The 19,626-nt window shown below is 39.6% G+C and overlaps 1 protein-coding gene across 1 annotated transcript in view; it reads right to left on the minus strand.

The window, feature by feature from the left end:
• The window catches only part of LOC126236411 (33 kDa inner dynein arm light chain, axonemal), a 53,491-nt gene that overhangs the window by 13,858 nt on the left and 20,007 nt on the right, over positions 1 to 19,626 (minus strand). Inside the window, exons 2-4 of the mRNA XM_049945710.1 lie at positions 11,391 to 11,561; positions 3,321 to 3,453; positions 3,065 to 3,210 (exon numbers count right to left, since the gene is read on the minus strand). Of these exons, the coding sequence (XP_049801667.1) occupies positions 3,065 to 3,210; positions 3,321 to 3,453; positions 11,391 to 11,561 (450 nt within the window). The remainder of the gene's footprint in view (positions 1 to 3,064; positions 3,211 to 3,320; positions 3,454 to 11,390; positions 11,562 to 19,626) is intronic.

Raw genomic sequence — 19,626 nt, forward strand, 5'->3', positions numbered from 1 at the left:
AAGATACAAAGGTAGTGAACAAAAACAAGCATAGTAAGCTATTTATTTATTTTTTTATTGCTAAAATTTCTAATAACACTAGCAGTATAAGTAGCTGAACTCAAACATTTCAGCAGATCGTCAATGTTTTTCTTCCCATATTGTTTCTCATCAATGCACACACCCAGAAATTTTGAATATTCTGCCTTAGCAAAGTCTATATTTACCAATGGTGTTATGCCATTCACTGTATAGAATTGTATATGCTGTATTTTTCTCAAAATTTAGTGAGAGTCCATTGCACAGAACCACCTAATAATTTTCTGAATGATGTAATTTACAATTTCCTCGGCTGATTCTTGTTTGTTGAGTGTGATTACCATACTTGCATCACCGGCAAAAAGAACTAGCTTTGCATCTTCATGAATAAGAGTGGCAAGTCGTTAATACATATTAAGAACAATAAGGGACCCAAAACTGAACCCTATGGAACACCATTCTTGATACCTCTGCAATTACAGGACTCTGCTGATTTTTGCAGACTATCTGCATTCTTCCAGTTCAATATGAATTAAGCCATTTGTGCATTATCCAACTCATACCACAATACTTAACCTTATATAGAAGAATTTTGTAAGTCACACATTCAAAAGCCTTTGAGAGATTACAAAATATCCCAATGGGTGATGTTTGCTTATTCAGAGCATTTAATATTTGATCAGTGAATGCATATATACCATTTTCTGCTCAAAAGCCTCTTCTGAAAACCAACCTGACATTTCGTTAGTACTTCACTTTTACAAATACATGAAGCTACTTTTGAATAAATCACTTTTTCAAAAATTTTGCATAAAGCTGTTAGAAGTGAGATTTTGGGGGGGGGGGGTAGTTATTAGCATCAGACCTATCCCCTTTTTTATGCAATGGTTTAACAATAGCATATTTCAATCTATCTGGAAAAATGCACTGTTTCAGTAAGTTACTACATTGTGGCTGAGAATATGTTGGGGACAAGCTTTTAGTACTCTATTGGAAATACCATCAATTCCATGTGAGCTTTTACTTTTGAGGGAACTTATTATTTTCCTAATTTCAGTAGGAGAGATGGGTTGAATTTCAGTTTTATCAAATTTCATAGTTATTGATTTGAGTAGAGTTGATTTTGAGGAAAAGATCAAACAGCAAGGTCATCAGTCTCATCAGATTAGGGAAGGAAGTAGAACGTGCCCTGTCAAAGGAACCATCCCGGCATTTGCCTGAAGCGATTTTGGGATATCGTGGAAAACCTAAATCAGGATGGCCAGACGCAGGATTGAACTGTCGTCCTCCCAAATGCGAGTCCAGTGTGCTAACCTCTGCACCACTTCGCTCGGTCATAGTTATTGCCTCTTCCATATACAGCCTTGCATTTTCGAATGAATGAACCCTATTTTCTCTACAACACATGTTAAAAATGATTACAAAAAATATTTTCTACTTCTGACTTTGTGTTAACAAACTTTTCATTGAGTTTGATAGAAATACAGTCTATTATGCTCTCAGTTGCCCTGTTTGCCTTTTGGCAATATTCTAAATCGTTTTAATTTTATTGTCAGATGTGCTAATCTCAGACATAGTGCACATATTCCTGGAGTTTTTAATAACTTTTCTTAATACAGTGCAGTAGTTTTATAATGTTTGTTTGTTTCTGGATTATTACTCCTTCTAGCTATAAGATACATTTCCCTTTTCTGTTTACAAGATATTTTTATCCCTTTAGCAAGCCATGGTATTTTAGATGGTTTGTTGTAATTATGTCTCACTGTTTTCTTAGGGAGACACTTTTTCAAATACACTCACAAAGGTATCATGAAATAGGTTAAATTTTAAATTAGCATCAGGTTCCCCGTACACCTCACCCCAGTCTAACTGTTTCAGGCTTTCCCTAAAATTTGCAATTGTTAAATCATTAACTGAACACACTATCTTGGAGGACTGTTTTCATTACTGTATGGAGCTATGTCATATGATATGACAGACCATTTTTAACAAGACAAGTTTTAATTTGATTTCATTTATCAAGGTCTATAAAAACATTACCTATCAGTGTGCTGCTTTCCTGTACTACCTGAGTAGGAAAATCAATAACTGATGTCAAATTGAAGCCGAGTAAGGTGGCGCAGTGGTTAGCACCCTGGACTCGCATTCGGAAGGACGACGGTTCAATCTCGCATCCAGCCAATCTGATTTAGGTTTGCCGTGATTTCCCTAAATCAGTCCAGGCAAATGCCGGGATGGTTCCTTTGAAAGTGCATGGCCGACTTCCTTCTCCATTCTTCCCTAATCCAATGAGACCGATGACCTCGCTGTTTGGTCTCCTCCTCCTAACAACCCAATCAAATTGAAAGAACCAAGTAATACTTCAAGGTCAAGCTTTCTATCAGACTCTTTCGGAAAATCTCCATTGAAATCCACACAAACAATAATTTGCTTCCTTCTGTATGACTGACAGCACAATGAAGAATCCAATTTTTCAAGAGTAGCTGAAAATTTCCCAGTGGGGACCTATACACAGCTACAATTATAGAAGTATCATTATTTAGTTTAAGCTCACACACATGGTTCTGTACATTGCTCTGAACAATTTTTTTTTAGTTTATAATTTTTTAACACTATGATAATTTTAACATATATGGCAACTCTTCCTCTCTCCATAGTGTCTCTACTTACATGTGCTGAAAGCTTATATTCATCTATATCTACCTTTTCCATATCTGTGATTATATGATGTTCAGACATGCATAGTACATCTATTCCACCCTCAGTTTCTAAATCTTCTATAATGCAGTATTATATAAAGACTCTCATCCATATTTTTATGTGTAGATATTAGTTAAGTTATATTCTATATAGAGTTATCTGAATATAACAACCACTCTTTTGTAGTGAGGTATAGTTTTCTTTTTACTTAATCTTGACGCTAAACTGCAAATACATATCTCCTACTGTAGGTAATTACTGACATGAAAATATGCACTGGTTTCTTTATAATAAATTATTTCCATTATTATGTATAGCTTTCACCCCTTTGAACATATAAACTCACCATCAAGGCTTTTCTCATGCCAAAGGCAATGCTGCTTTCATAGAGAGTTTGGTATGCAGCAATTGTCATGTTTATGTCATCTCGCACTCGTAACAGAAGCAGACCACGTTCTGCACAATTGATAGTTACTTGTCGAATCAGTTCATCTGGACAATGGTAGTGTTTCAGTTAATACATAATTAAAATTTCAATGAAGCTTAACAATGTCTGTATTTCTAAGACATTTGTGGAAACAGGTCTGATTTCATATACATACCAAAACACTGTGAATACAGTTCTCGACGAACAGGACATATTCCTGATTCACGAGCCTGCCGCTGTTGTAATAACATATCCAGCTGTTCTTGTAAGTTTATAACATCAAGGCGAGTTGCTGGTGTGCTTGAGACCTGCAGAGTTGTTTGACACTAAAATCTCATTACAAGTTATTCACATCCAAACTCTTGACAAAACACTTAGTGACTGGCAAAATAGGGAAATAACTGTGTCTTGTGACTTATTCTGACAGCACAAGAAACGTTCAGTATTCATACTGGGATCATGTAACAAAGATAAGCTATTAACTACTTAAGCTACATAGTATATTAAGCACCTTATTTTATGGTTGAATGGCAAGATTACTATCTGATAATGTCAAGGATTCTAAGATTAGTGCCTGTCTTCAGCAACCACATTTAATATGACAGGAAATGCTAAATTTCAATCACATTCTATTGCTCAGTAAAGATTACTGTTCATGGTTCACCTTCATTTTTGTTGCAGTTTCTGTAACACTGCAATTGATACAACAGCTACAACGCACTGTTGTCTGTGGATAACTCCAGAGAAGTAATATAAGAAATAAAATTTCTGATTTCTGTTGATACTACTGAAGTAAACTTACGTGACACATCTGTCGAACATTCAATAACTAAATCTTAAGTTATTACATCTTTTGCTGATGCAGCATGTTGTTTCTTCTTGTCCAGTCCCTAATTTGCTTACTGATGCAGAATGAGATGGGATGGTTCTCATAAAATGACTACTAAACAGTCACCTGGCCCCAAAAATTAAATACATTAGGAATAAACAAAAAATACAAAAGAAGAAGTATAAAGCTCAGTACAAGAATATTTACTTGCCAAGTACAGCCATTTTCAATTAACAACTGAATTTCAGTTTCTTTTAAACCTATCTACTACTGATGTCCACCTGAAAGACAAGTTAATATGAGGGGTGTTCCAATGAAACTGTATGAAACAATATTGCTAATTGAAGGCATTGTTCAAAAGCATTCACCAGAGGCCTGAGCATAACTATACCACAGACTCATAAGATGAAGGATTCCCTGTTCCCAGAATTCCTGTGGCTATGACTGGAGCCAGTCCTCCATTGTTTCTTTCAGTTCGTTGTTCAAATTGAAGTGCTTCCCTCTGAGATGTTTTTGTAGTGGAAGAAACACATGAAGTCACAGCGTAACATTTCCAGGCAGTAGGGTAGATGCTAAAGCTCCTAACACTTGAACTTGGCCATTATATATTGTGTGACATTGGACACACGTGGATATGCTTTATCACGGAGTAGAACTGCTCCCTTCTTGAGCAGCCCAGGCCATTTACTATTGATCGACTTGTGTAGGCTATGGAGTGTCTCATAATACACATCACTATTAATGGTTTTTCCATGCTTAAGGAATTCAACTAGTAGAAGCCCTTGGATGTTGAAAATGATGCTGAGTATCACCTTGTCTACTGAGAGCACAGCTTTCAATTTTGTGGGGTGGGGTGATGACGTTTGCTTCAATTGCATGCTGTCCCACTTTGTCTCTGGCTCGAAGTGAAGGCACCTGCTCTTGCCACTGGTGATAATCCACTCCAGCAAAGGGGGTTGCAGTGTTAACCTCATGCACATTTCCTTTTGTGGTTCACTGAGCTTCTTCAGAACCTACTGCATGTGTAACTTCCAGTAACCCAACCTGTCATGCACAACTGTCCATACAGTTCCAACACTGGCCCCACCATCACTGCCAACATTTCCATTATGACCCGCCAATCACTTCTCATGAGGTTGTTCACCTTGTCAATAAGGTTGGCCATGATTACCGTCTTTGCCTGTCCTTGTCTTAGTCATCACTCAAACACTCCTGGCCTCCACAAAAATGGCCATTCCACTTTCTCACTGACTTGTTGGAAATTTGATAACACCTTTCTGCTCCTCAATCATCGAATTTTGCAATGTGAACACCATAGGATTCTCACATGCACTGCTACATCAAATAGACAGAACACACACTTGCCTGCTTCTCTCCTATGTCATATGCCTGTGCATTTGCACTACCACACCAGACACTACAGTCATGTCTCTAGATATCTCACTACATTATCCCACAGTGGAGTATGCAGATTTCAACAGGTTTGGTTGTTATGACATTTCATACCTTTTAATTTGAACACTCCTTACACTATTATTATTACAAATATTATTATTACATTCACAATTGACTGAAGGAAGGCATGTATCTGATTATATGTAACAAACCATTTTTTCTTGATGACAGTGGCAACATATCATGGAATAGATTCCTTGAGGTACCAAAGGAACTGGCAAGGCATTCCCATCCATGACCACTGAACTGCCACCCACATTTAAAGATGAAGTGTTGAATTTGGGCTCAATATGCATGCTTCTAACTAGGTGCTGTCCTAGGTGTGCTACATATCATTTGGATCAAGTGATATGGAGGGAAAATACCCTCTTACTTGTAATGTCCTTCAAACATGATATGGGGAAATGGGGTGTTATATTGCCTTGGCACAAGGGATGCACCACACCAAGAATTTTTAATGACTTGTTCTTTGGCAATAGGGTGTACCAATGTATACATGATCCATCAGTCCAGGTAACCATTCTGCATTCCTGCACTCATGCTAATCTCTGTGTCATGAGGTATGCCATGAGCATAGGTATGAATTAGATGAGATACATTTTGTACCCAGCACTGAAGATGTAGATCTAGATGGAGTGCCTGCTCACTTGTTGTCATCCTTAACATTTTGAAACATGAAAAGTCTAGTGCCTGCTTGACCTTAAGATGGCGTGTCCCATATGTGGGACAACTATGAACTCGCCATGATCAAATGAACTGATGTTGCACTTATTCCTCATACAACATTTGTTACACACATGAACAATCAGATTATATGATGCGTATATGCAACTAATCTCATTAATTCTGTTCACTGTTAACCCAGACATTTTCAGCCTTCTTCTGCATTACTGTAAGTGTCTAAAATCAGGACTTAAGGTTTCTTTTGGTAATCTGTTTCACTCCTATGTATAACTATGAAGGAGGAATCTGCCTACTGACTTGTTCCAGTGAAGCACATTTATATTATATGAATGATCAAACTTCTGGAAACTTCTCTGTACCATCATATTGAACTTTATTTTATGTCAATCAATGCAGTTAAAAGTAATACTGAAATTCACAAATCTATGAATCTTCATTCCAATCACTGTTAGTCCCACATTAGGCTACTAATGACACCAGTAAAACTAATTCAGTACTCAAAATTTTCCTGGACCAATGTTGTTGCTCTTCTTTGCACATTCACAAGAGCCAAACTAAAATATGATTAGAAATGGTTCGACAGGAACTGTAATACTGTGGATATGTGTACTTCTCTCTTTCAAGAGAGCCCTCCGAAGGTCTTATTAGAAAGAGGGCACTGATGCATTGCTTACTGTGTGCTTCAAATATGTAAATTATGATAGCAGATAGCTTCCAAAATTTTGCTCATATGTTATCATGAATCTTTTGGACTAAATGCTTAGCAACTGCTGTACTATTTTTTGTTGCCCATTTCTCTACTCTAGCAGTTTTAGTTTCTGAAGTAAGTGACCACAATGAAAATTGTAAATTTCTTCTGTGAGGTACAAAGTCAAACTGACTAGTTCAGTACTCTCATCTATTGCCTCTGCTTGAAGCCAACGAGACTTTTTTCAGTTAAGGATGGAGTGATTAAAAGACTAGAGTAATTACCACATTAACAGAAATCACTGTGATCAAGGAAACAGTGTAAGATATCAATGACAGTGCACATGCATTTTTCTTGTTAGAACTGAAGTTAAATAAACACCATGTCAAAGAATGGTACCCTCTATACATGGGATATAATAAATGATTTTGATTATGTACAAATGATTACAAGGGTGAACATCATGACTGAATACTTGGTTTCACTAAGTGAAGCTCTCATTGTCAGCTGCATGTGGGTTTTTTTCACTGATCCATTAACCATTAATGTCTTCCTCAATAGTTACATAAACTAAATCAAAGTAATGGCACATTAACCTACAGTTTTTACATAGTGAAATCACTTTGGATCCTGTGTCTTTTAACTCATTCAAATGCATCGTCAAATGTCCTAGTGTCAAATGCCAGCAATATGATAGATTTCATTCTCACAAGGATGTATTTTGATATGTATGTCAATTCCAAGAATATCCTGTATGGTATGATGAACATCAAAGAAATTGGAATATTAAAATGAATATCAAGGTGTGGTTACATCTCATCCATTCCAGAATTGTCACGATTACAAACTGATATTTTACAAGGTTTTAAGGCTAGATTTATAACTGAAACTAATGATAAAGATAAAATTTGCAAAGTGTTTTAGGGGGAGACTTTGGATTCTGCAAGTAAAAATAATGATAATTTTGGAAGCTATGATTATTTTGGGAAGGGATTTCAACAAATATATTTGGAAGACACAAAGTATTGTAGGAATCAAAATGGGATAAACATAGAGACTAGATATACAAAGAATGACAAAATTCTTTATGAAAGAAATTGAAAAGCTGATACATTAATGAAGATACTTAGATGAGTTAACAAGCATTTCTTCTTTATAAGGAGTCTGCCTGAGAAAATTCAGTAGAATCTAGAAGTGGAAAGCCAGGACACCAGTGATTCAGAATGTCATTAACTTTTTTTAAAAAATGTCACATAGAAGCCATTCATTTTTGTGAAGCACGCTAATCGTACAGTACTGCCAGTTTGTTCTCGAAGAGGGAAATGCTTATTGTTTGCTATAGTTGCTGTTTCACTGACCAGTTACGCCCCTGCAACTGGTTGTAATCTCATTAGTGAGGCACCTCAGGACAAGGTTTTTGAGAGTTTTGTGTTTTGTTCTTCCTTACCAGATGCCAAACCTGATAGCCACATCAAATACTTTTATGAGCCCTGGGTGCCGCCGTGTTCCCAGATCATAGTCTCATGCCACATGGAAATCACTCAGCATACACTCATTCACCAAGACTTGAAAGGTTGGTTGGTTTGTGGGATTGAAGGGACCAGACTGCTACGGTCATGGGTCCCTAAGACTTGAAAGATTGGCTCCTGCACACAGGCAGCCCTCTTTCTTTGGCAATGATAATGTGGGTGGTAATTCAGTGATCATGGATAAGGATGCTTCCCAAATACTTTTGGTATCTCATGGAATCCATATTTACACAAGCAGTATTTACGACATACAGCCATTCTCAATTAATAATTGAATTACAGATTGTTTTATATCCCTCCATCATTGATGTCCACCTCAAAACAGGTTATTGTTATTGCTATTATTGTTCTTACAACATATTATTGGTACACGCAGGCATGACTCAAGTAAAAGCACATATCTGTCATGCAAGTTAAATCTACTGTTATTTGAACTACAAAAATGGTTGTTTTCTCAGTATTTTTGTGGTGTCACTGCAAGGCACCACACTGGCTAGCTTGTAGGCTTCAAATCAGCCACGGTCCGTCAGTACACATCGGACCCGCGAGCCACCACTGTCGATGCTAGCAAACCGAGCGCCACCACACAGCTGGTCTTACAAGACAAGCTAGTGCACTGCCCAGTTCTACAGCCAACTTTAATAGGAATGGTTCACTGGTTATAGCTTCAGAGATCTCAATTGCAGAGATGCTAGTTAGCATAGCCTTCAGCTAAGTCAGTAGCTACGACCTAGCCAGGCACCACATACAGTTTATGCATTGACAATTGATCTATATGTGTGAAGCAATCAGAACTGTAGAGAAGTATTCACAGTTCAGTCTGTAACTGCACTTGTAAATATTATTGTACAAAGTCAAGATTGACGTTCACCGCTGATGCTGAATTAAAGCTAAGTATTTAATTGTATTCCTGTCTACTAACTTTCTGATCACCTAAGATGTTCCAGATACATCCCGTCAAGTATAGTTCATTGATCCTCACATCAGCCTATGTGATCAACACGTGCAATGGTCACACCTCATGATCAGACTAAGAGTCAAATTGCGTGATTCAGCTGGGTCACCCTTTTTCAATGAGGCCCATAGTTCCACCTCATACATAACAATTTTACTTCTTCATATGAATTAAAACTGTACTTGAAAACTCTGAAATCTACAAAAAGTATGGGATGACAGTTTTTTCCATCAAAATAGCAAAGCTTCTTGATGATAAAGATTAAGTAAAATAACCTTATGGCAAATATGACAAGAAATCACAGAATAAAATTACACTGAATGTGGGAATTTTTGTGCTGTTTCTATAGCTGTTTGAATAGTTCACCACTTGGAAATTTACTCCACTCTGCAGTGTGAAGGGCATAAACACAATGTCATCACTTGCCTCTATTTTCCATGAACAGTGACATAAATATGTATTAACACATCATTCAAACGGCTAAAAAAATCCATATCAAATACAATTGTATTGGCAGACCTCCAAGATAGTTATATCAATGAATTTGCCTCATCAGATATGCTATTCCGGTGCATTAAAATACTATAATCTTATTCTAAAAATCTTTGAGACCATTGTATACTTTAGAATATACCATTCAAATGATTTTTGGTAGCATAAGTAGATAGGGCTTACTGAAGACAAACAAACCTTGTCTGAACCATTTCCTTGTGACATAAGCATTATCATACTTCTTGCAGGTGCCAGAGTTAGAGAGGGCATACATCCTGCATATATAATTTTATTACACTTTTTTTGTCCAGGGCACAAAGGTTTACAATGTACTTTATACAGGGTGAACATTAATAAAACTGACAGACTGCAAGTATGGATTCCTGGCTGGAAAGCAAGGAAAAAAGGTCATATGAACATGTGTCTGGAAATTTGTCGTCACGATAGATGGTGCTGATGAATGGAAGTTCCTCTGTTCACATACCGTGTGATCCTTATGTGTTGCAGACTGTGATATTGACTCAGCATACTTCAAGCAGCAGAATGGTCCAGTATTCATGTTGGGAACAAGCTGAGATGGTGTTTGTGTATGGCCAAGCAGGTGCAAATGGTCAAGAGGAAGTACAGCTACACACAAACAAGTACCCTCACAGACACCAACCACATCACACAACATTTCAATCCCTTAATTCATGTTTGTGTGATCATGGGTCCTTTCAGACAGACGAATGTGAAGGGAGGCAGCGAACTGTGTGTACACCAGATTTGAAGCACCAGATTTGACAGGATATTGAGATGAACCCTAGAACAAACTCCAGGCAAGTGGCCCACCAACTTGGGGTAAGCCAAAGTATGGTTATGTGTGTGTATCTTGCATGACAAACACTACTATCCCTATCACCAGCAATGAGTGCAAGCATCATCAGCAGCATATTTCCCTCTACAGGATTTCTGTCATCAGTCCTCTTTACCGACAAACCATTCTGTTGCTTACAGTATTCTGTGTCAGTCACACAGCCTGCAAGACACAAGGAATACATGGCATGTCGTCAGAGAATCTTTCATTCATCAGTGCCATCTACTGTGGCAACAATAAATTTCCAGACACATGTTCATAGGACCTTTTTTCTTCCATTTCCAGGCAGGAATTTTCCAGGCAGGAATCAATCCCTGCAATTTGTTGGTTTTATTAAAGCTCACCCTGTATAAACATATAGTAATTACTCTAGTTTCTTATTCTATAACACAATTAATATTACATGTCATATACTGCCAGTCTATACATAGAAAAGAGAAAGATAAACAAATGCAACAAAAGAAAATATTGCTTATGCATGTTTTTCATTTACAAATTCTAATGTTCATTGCAAGATACTGAAATACATCTTCATCAAACCAATATTTCTGATCAGTACATTAATTAGCTTAAGTAAATGTTCATGTAATAATTTGTTAACATTGAGTTAAAAGACATTAAAGATGTGTACTAATTAACAAGATCATTACAGTTTGGAAATACAGGTCACTTAAGAAGGAAAGCAATTTTTGTGCTGAATATTGTAAACTGTTGATTACAAATGTAAAGATTAACATATCTGGCTACAGAAACAAACCTGCTGTCTCCAAAGCTGGCCATTCTCCTCACATTCCCGAGGAGGTAGTATGGCATTAAGTATTTCTTCTGTTTCCTTAACACTTTGAGCGCTCTGTGCTACCGCTGACTTTGCTCTTCCTGCAGGCTGTGTAGGTGACAGAATGCCAGATGCAGACTTACCTTCCCATGCCTGAAAAAAATAATTGTTTCATTGCAGATATAACAGAGTTACATAGAGCTCCATTTTCATCATGTGGATCAGTACTTGTGTACTGTCTATTTGTGTTGCAAAATGTGTATTTGCTTGTCACTGATATAAGTGAATATTCAGTCAGCTAGCAAGCAGAGTTCATGACTTTAACTTCCATAATTTTTATTGGCTAACCACTTACTTGCAGCTGACTGACTCATGGTACAGCACATAAAACTTGACCAGTTTTTAAGCTATTGTTCTTTTTGTAGTATATTTATAAAAATAGAGGGAAACATTCCACGAGGGAAAAATATATCTAAAAACAAAGATGAGGTAACTTACCAAATGAAAGCATTGCTATGTTGATAGAGACACTAACAAACACAAACACACACACGAAATTCAAGCTTTCGCAACCCACAGTTGCTTCATCAGGAAAGAGGGAAGGAGAGGGAAAGACGAAAGGATGTGGGTTTTAAGGGAGAGGGTAAGGAGTCATTCCAATCCCAGGAGTGGAAAGACTTACCTTAGCGGGAAAAAGGGACAGGTATACACTCGCACACACACACACACACACACACACACACACACACACACACACACATATCCATCCGCACATATACAGACAGACATGTGTCTGCTTGTGTCTGTATATGTGCGGATGGATATGTGTGTGTGTGCGAGTGTATACCTGCCCCTTTTTCCCCCTAAGGTAAGTCTTTCCGCTCCCGGGAAGTCATTCCAATGCCGGGAGCGGAAAGACTTACCTTAGGGGGAAAAAAGGACAGGTATACACTCGCACACACACACACATTCATCCGCACATACACAGACACAAGCAGACATTTGTAAAGGCAAAGAGTTTGGGCAGAGATGTCAGTCGGGCGGAAGTAAAGAGGCAAAGATGTTGTTGAAAGACAGGTGAGGTATGAGCGGCGGCAAATTGAAATTAGCGGAGATTGAGGCCTGGCGGATAACGAGAAGAGAGGATATACTGAAGGGCAAGTTCCCATCTCCGGAGTTCTGACAGGTTGGTGTCAGTGGGAAGTATCCAGATAACCCGGACGGTGTAACACTGTGCCAAGATGTGCTGGCCGTGCACCAAGGCATGTTTAGCCACAGGGTGATCCTCATTACCAACAAACACTGTCTGCCTGTGTCCATTCATGCGAATGGACGGTTTGTTGCTGGTCATTCCCACATAGAAAGCTTCACAGTGTAGGCAGGTCAGTTGGTAAATCACATGGGTGCTTTCACACGTGGCTGTGCCTTTGATCGTGTACACCTTCCGGGTTACAGGACTGGAGTAGGTGGTGGTGGGAGGGTGCATGGGACAGGTTTTACACTTGGGGCGGTTACAAGGGTAGGAGCCAAAGGGTAGGGAAGGTAGTTTAGGGATTTCATAGGGATGAACTAAGAGGTTATGAAGGTTAGGTGGGCGGCGGAAAGACACTCTTGGTGGAGTAGGGAGGATTTCATGAAGGATGGATCTCATTTCAGGGCAGGATTTGAGGAAGTCGTATCCCTGCTGGAGAGCCACATTCAGAGTCTGATCCAGTCCCAGAAAGTATCCTGTCACAAGTGGGTCACTTTTGGGGTTCCTCTGTGGGAGGTTCTGGGTTTGAGGAGATGAGGAAGTGGCTCTGGTTATTTGCTTCTGTACCAGGTCAGGAGGGTAGTTGCGGGATGCGAAAGCTGTTTTCAGGTTGTTGGTGTAATGGTTCAGGGATTCCGGACTGGAGCAGATTCGTTTGCCACGAAGACCTAGGCTGTAGGGAAGGGACCATTTGATGTAGAATGGGTGGCAGCTGTCATAATGGAGGTACTGTTGCTTGTTGGTGGGTTTGATGTGGACGGACGTGTGAAGCTGGCCATTGGACAGGTGGAGGTCAACGTCAAGGAAAGTGGCATGGGATTTGGAGTAGGACCAGGTGAATCTGATGGAACCAAAGGAGTTGAGGTTGGAGAGGAAATTCTGGAGTTCTTCTTCACTGTGAGTCCAGATCATGAAGATATCATCAATAAATCTGTACCAAACTTTGGGTTGGCAGGCCTGGGTAACCAAGAAGGCTTCCTCTAAGCGACCCATGAATAGGTTGGTGTACGAGGGGCCATCCTGGTGCCCATGGCTGTTCCCTTTAATTGTTGGTATGTCTGGCCTTCGAAAGTGAAGAAGTTGTGGGTCAGGATGAAGCTGGCTAAGGTAATGAGGAAAGAGGTTTTTGGTAGGGTGGAAGGTGATCGGTGTGAAAGGAAGTGCTCCATCGCAGCGAGGCCCTGGACGTGCGGAATATTTGTGTATAAGGAAGTGGCATCAATGGTTACAAGGATGGTTTCCGGGGGTAACAGATTGGGTAGGGATTCCAGGCGTTCGAGAAAGTGGTTGGTGTCTTTGATGTAGGATGGGAGACTGCATGTAATGGGTTGAAGGCGTTGATCTACGTAGGCAGAGATACGTTCTGTGGGGGCTTGGTAGCCAGCTACAATGGGACGGCCGGGATGATTGGGTTTGTGAATTTTAGGAAGAGTGTAGAAGGTAGGGGTGCGGGGTGTTGGTGGGGTCAGGAGGTTGATGGAGTCAGGTGAAAGGTTTTGTAGGGGCCCTAAGGTTCTGAGGATTCCTTGAAGCTCCGCCTGGACATCAGGAATGGGATTACCTTGGCAAACTTTGTATGTAGTGTTGTCTGAAAGCCGACACAGTCCCTCAGCCACATATTCCCGACGATCAAGTACCATGGTTGTGGAACCCTTCTGTGTATGTGCGGATGGATATGTGTGTGTGTGCGAGTGTATACCTGTCCTTTTTTCCCCCTAAGGTAAGTCTTTCCGCTCCCGGGATTGGAATGACTCCTTACCGTCTCCCTTAAAACCCACATCCTTTCGTCTTTCCCTCTCCTTCCCTCTTTCCTGATGAGGCAACAGTTTGTTGCAAAAGCTTGAATTTCGTGTGTACGAGGTGTGGCTAGAAAAAAACCGGACTATTACTGGTGAAACAATAAAACGAATGCAATAAGGCTGAAAGTCGCGTGGCCTGTCACGTGACTCTCGCTCCGCCTACTGCTCGAGTTTCATCTGCCTCCTGCACTCAGTCTACCCGTGGCGTCTGTTTTAAGTAGTTGACGTTTTGTCTGTGCGTCGGAAAATGTTGAGTGTACAGAAATAACAGCGTGTTAACATCAAATTTTGTTTCAAACTAGGAAAATCTGCAAGTGAAACGTTTGTAATGTTACAACAAGTGTACGGCGATGATTGTTTATCGCGAACACAAGTGTTTGAGTGGTTTAAATGATTTAAAGATGGCCGCGAAGACACCAGTGATAACACTCGCACTGGCACACCATTGTCAGCAAAAACTGACATCAAAGGGATTGTGCACATTGATTGGGTACCAGAGGGACAAACAGTGAATCAGCATTACTACATTAGCGTCCTGGCTACCCTACGTGAGCGAGTACAGAGAAAACGGAACGATTTGTGGAGAAAAAAGTCATGGATCCTTCACCAAGACAATGCCCCAGCTCACAGTGCGTTGTCAGTGAAGACGTTTTTGGCAAAACACAACATTCCCATCTTAGATCATCCACCCTACTCACCTGATTTGGCCCCCTGTGACTTTTTTCTTTTCCCTAGTCAAGTCAGCTTTGAAAGCAACTAGATTTGAGACTATTGAAGCAGTAAAAGAAAAAGCGACGGAAGTAATGTATGGACTTACCAAAAATGATCTGCAGCATTGCTATGAACAGTGGAAAATTCGTATGGAGCGGTGTAGAGACCGAGGAGGAGAGTACATTGAAGGAGATAACATGAAATTGTAAATAATTGTAAATAAATGTTTTTTCCAGCATCAGTCCGGTTTTTTTCTAGCCGCACCTCATATGTTTGTTTGTCTATTGACCTGCCAGCACTTTCGTTTGGTAAGTCACATCATCTTTGTTTATAGATATATTTTTCCCATGTGGAATGTTTCCCTCCCTCTCTCTGTCTCTCTCTCTCTCTCTCTATATATATATATATATATATATAAAACAAAGATGCTGTTAACTTACCAAACGAGAAAGTGATGGTATGTTGATAGACACAATGAAAACACACAAATACACACACGAATTTCAAGCTTTCGCTACCCAAGGTTGCTTCATCAGGAAAGAGGGAAGGAGAGGGAAAGGCAAAAGGCTGTGGGTTTTAAGGGAGAGGGTAAGGAGTCATTCCAATCCCGGGAGCGGAAAGACTTACCTAAGGTATTTGTGTGTTTTTCATTTTCATTTTTTTCATTGTGTCTAACAACATACCATTGCTTTCTCGTTCTTGCACACATGGGTGCACACACACACACACACACACACACACACATTTTGCTGCTGTAGGCATGTATACACATCCTGCTATACTGTTCCCCAGGTGTTGTGGATGTGTATATGCATGCCGCTCGGATTTTCCTACAGTACTATGGACATCTGAATGAATCCTGAGCCACTGACCTCTCACTGCCACAGATGTATTACTTCCTTGTCTCACTGAATAGAAAGGTTTTGAGTATTTTTCATACAATATATGAGCTTCACTGCATGTTATCATTTGCAAAAAACCTTGTTTTGATATATTGAAATACTTGAAATATGATGGCTGTTATGACCACATGATTTGTAATGCGCAAGGACATGAATGGCCGCATCATGTGCTGCAGTCCTTTGGATGTAAGATCCCATAACCTGAGAGTGAAATGAAATATCCTTCTGCTCTCAACTGTAAATAAAATTTCAGTATCTTATCTACATTTCATTCACAGCCATGTATGAAGTAAAATCAACCACATGCAAAGTTTACATAATGCACTTTTACCTCAGTGAACCCTTCAAAATTTTGTTCAATGTTTTACTTAATTTGATGCAGCACAGTAAGTATGAGGGATAATGAAAAGAAATTCAGTATTTTATTGGGTGAAGACATTAGACTGCAAGATGTGCAAAAACCAATTTTTTCACCTAACAGTTTTTAAAAATCGGATTATAATTATTTCATATCAGCCATGAAGCTGTCTCTCAGCACAGGCACCAGAATTGGGCAAGCATTACAACGATAGCAACAGCTGCCTCAGCGCAGGATCCAAAGAGCATGTCTGAAGCAGCAAATGGGTTAAAAGATTACTTTCTGAATTCAGTAAGCAAACTGAGGTATACAATTAACCCAACAGATAAATGTGCTACAGATCTGCTTGGTGCTGAGCTCCATATGGAACGTAGTTTCCATTGGATACTGTCACTCTCACAGATGTGATTAAAGCTGTTTCTAAGCTCCCCAGCTCTATGTAGTGGCTCATGGTGGTTCAACAGGTTGCTGGCCTCACTGCAGGTTGGGAAGATGATGCAGGAATGTTTGCCAAGGCAGCACGTATGTAGAACCTGATATTGGGCCATTATGGATTCATACAGGCAGTGAGAAACAACAATATGTTTATTGATTGGCGACTCCATAGTGTCCTGTGCACTACGACCAGATAATGGGTATACTTGGAAGGAGAGACAGCATTGGTCGTATATTTTTGTTTATTATCGCAAAATCGATTTTCGGTCACTTAGTGACCATCTTCAGTGCTGCAGTATATAACTTAAATTAGTAAGCACTGGTGTCAATAAGCTTACGGTGATCACCGTACGCTTATTGACACCAGTGCTTACTAATTTAAGTTATATACTACAGCACTGAAGATGGTCACTAAGTGACCGAAAATCGATTCTGCGATAATAAACAAAAATATACGACCAATGCTGTCTCTCCTTCCAAATATGTTTATTGATAAGCATTCAAACAGCAGCTGAAAGTGCTGCCTTATTGCAGTCAGCGTCCAGTGGCATGGGCTAGCCAAGGATGGTGGTTCAGAATGTGACTTTTTACTCTGCACCGGAGTGTGTGCTGATATGAAACTTCCTGACAGATTAAAACTGTGTGCCAGACCGAGACTCGAAATCGGGATCTTTGCCTTTTGCGGGCAAGTGCTCTACCAACTGAGTTACCCAAGCATGACTCACAACCCGTGTCACAGCTTCAGTTCTGCCAGTACCTCATCTCCTACCTTCCAAACTTCACAGAAGCTCTTCTACGAACTTTGCAGACCTAGCACTCCTGGAAGAAAGGATATTGCTGAGACATTGCTTAGCCACAGCCTGTAGGAGATGAGGTACTGGCAGAACTGAAGCTGTGAAGATGGCTCGTGAGTCGTGGTTGGGTAGCTCAGTTGGTAGAGCACTTGCCCGTGAAAAGCAAAGATCCTGATTTCGAGTCTCAACCTGGCACACATTTTAAATCTGTCAGGAAGTTTAATATCAACGCACACTCCACAGCAGAGTGAAAATCTCGTTCTAGAAACATACCCCAGGCTGTGGCTAAGCCATGTCTCCGCAATATCCTTTCCTCCACGAGTGCTAGTTCTGCAAGGTTCGCGGAAAAGCTTCTGTGAAGTCTGGAAGGTAGGAGACGAGGTACTGGCAGAACTGAAGCTGTGAGGATGGGTCATGAGTCGTGCTTGGGTAGGTCAGTTGGTGGAGCACTTGCCCAAGAAGGCAAAGGTCATGAGTTCGAGTCTCAGTCCGGCACACAGTTTTAATCTGTCATGAAGTTTCAAGGATGGTGGTGCTTGCTTAGCTCAGCACATGGCAGCAGGAGCCAGCCAGGGCACAGAATCGCCAAGCCAGAGAGGCAAACTATGAGGTACAGCCCAAATAAGCTCCTCAGTAGGCATGTAGAGCTGCATCAGGCGAGACAGGTGACAGGCACACTGGAGCAGCAAATTCTTAAGTAATCCAGTTATACTGTTATGGTGCAAATGTATGTCCAGCTAATAGCCTGTGGTGGGCCCAGTGCAGGAGGCATGGATGCAAACTAGACCTCCAGGTAGAATGCAGCATCTGCGGCCCACTGGTTAAAATGAATCTAGCCTGTCGGAACTTCTGCTCAACTAATGAAATGTTCGATATCATCTAAATTTTTGCCAGATTTGGTTGACCTTACTACACAAATTATTTATTTCTTATCTGTGAAAGGTTATAAAGTTTCTTAAATGTGAAATACAATTTTTCCGTGAATATATCTTTCTACTTGTATTTCAATATACTATCTTACACCATAAAAATTAGTAGTCACCATTTTAAATGTGTATGGTCTGAAATGAAGTTTACATTAGATCCAATAATGTGTATTTTTCAATGTTATCTTTAAGCATTTATAATGTCATTAATTTTACTATCAATAAAGAAATCAAATTTATAAAATAAAAGAAGATTCTATTTCTCATATTGTCAAAATTTGCAACCTTTGTCATTAATCATTAGGCCTATAAATCTTCACTTAAATAATTATTTACAGAAGACAAAATATAAGCTAAAACCGACACATAATTTCAATTACAAGTCATGTTAATACTAATTTGGACTATCTCCTGTTCTAGAAGGTACTGGGAGCTTAATTCATAATAGAAAGAATGGGATGTGCCTTTTTAGAGTTTGGTACAAGTTGCTCTCAGCTTATGACGGGACAGTCAGACAGCATTAGACAGGGTTATACAGTTTCAAGTGGTTGTTACATGGCATCAGATTGTTTAGCGTGGTAGAGCTTTTTCAGATTACTATATTCTTTGCATGGTGGAAACCAGTTCTGTGATGTATTTTTCAAGTAGTATTTATTACGATGTAATCAATAGTCACATTTCAAGCAAGTATCAATAAAAGAATGTGGACAACAGCAACATAATGTTTTAGTTTCTGTCATTGAGATGAACCCAGGACCAAATATTTTTATAGGTTACAACAACACAAAGGAAGAAGCCTTGACACTGAGACCACCATTGTGAGACAAGTAAAACTTTTTTCAATTATGATGCCAATTTCCTTATAAAGCATTCTATATTTTGTCAAAATGAAAAAAAAACTGATTACAATGTAAGTGTGAACTTTAATGTCCACCAAAATAAGTAAAATAAATAAGGGAAATGCATCAGGTGAAGTGTGTGGTAGCACAGTGCATGAATGCAGGGTGAGCAGTGGCTCGGCAGTAAGTCAGGTGCAAAGGG

The sequence above is a fragment of the Schistocerca nitens genome, chromosome 1 (assembly GCF_023898315.1).
Source record: "Schistocerca nitens isolate TAMUIC-IGC-003100 chromosome 1, iqSchNite1.1, whole genome shotgun sequence".
In the NCBI taxonomy this organism is placed as follows: Eukaryota; Metazoa; Arthropoda; class Insecta; order Orthoptera; family Acrididae; genus Schistocerca; species Schistocerca nitens.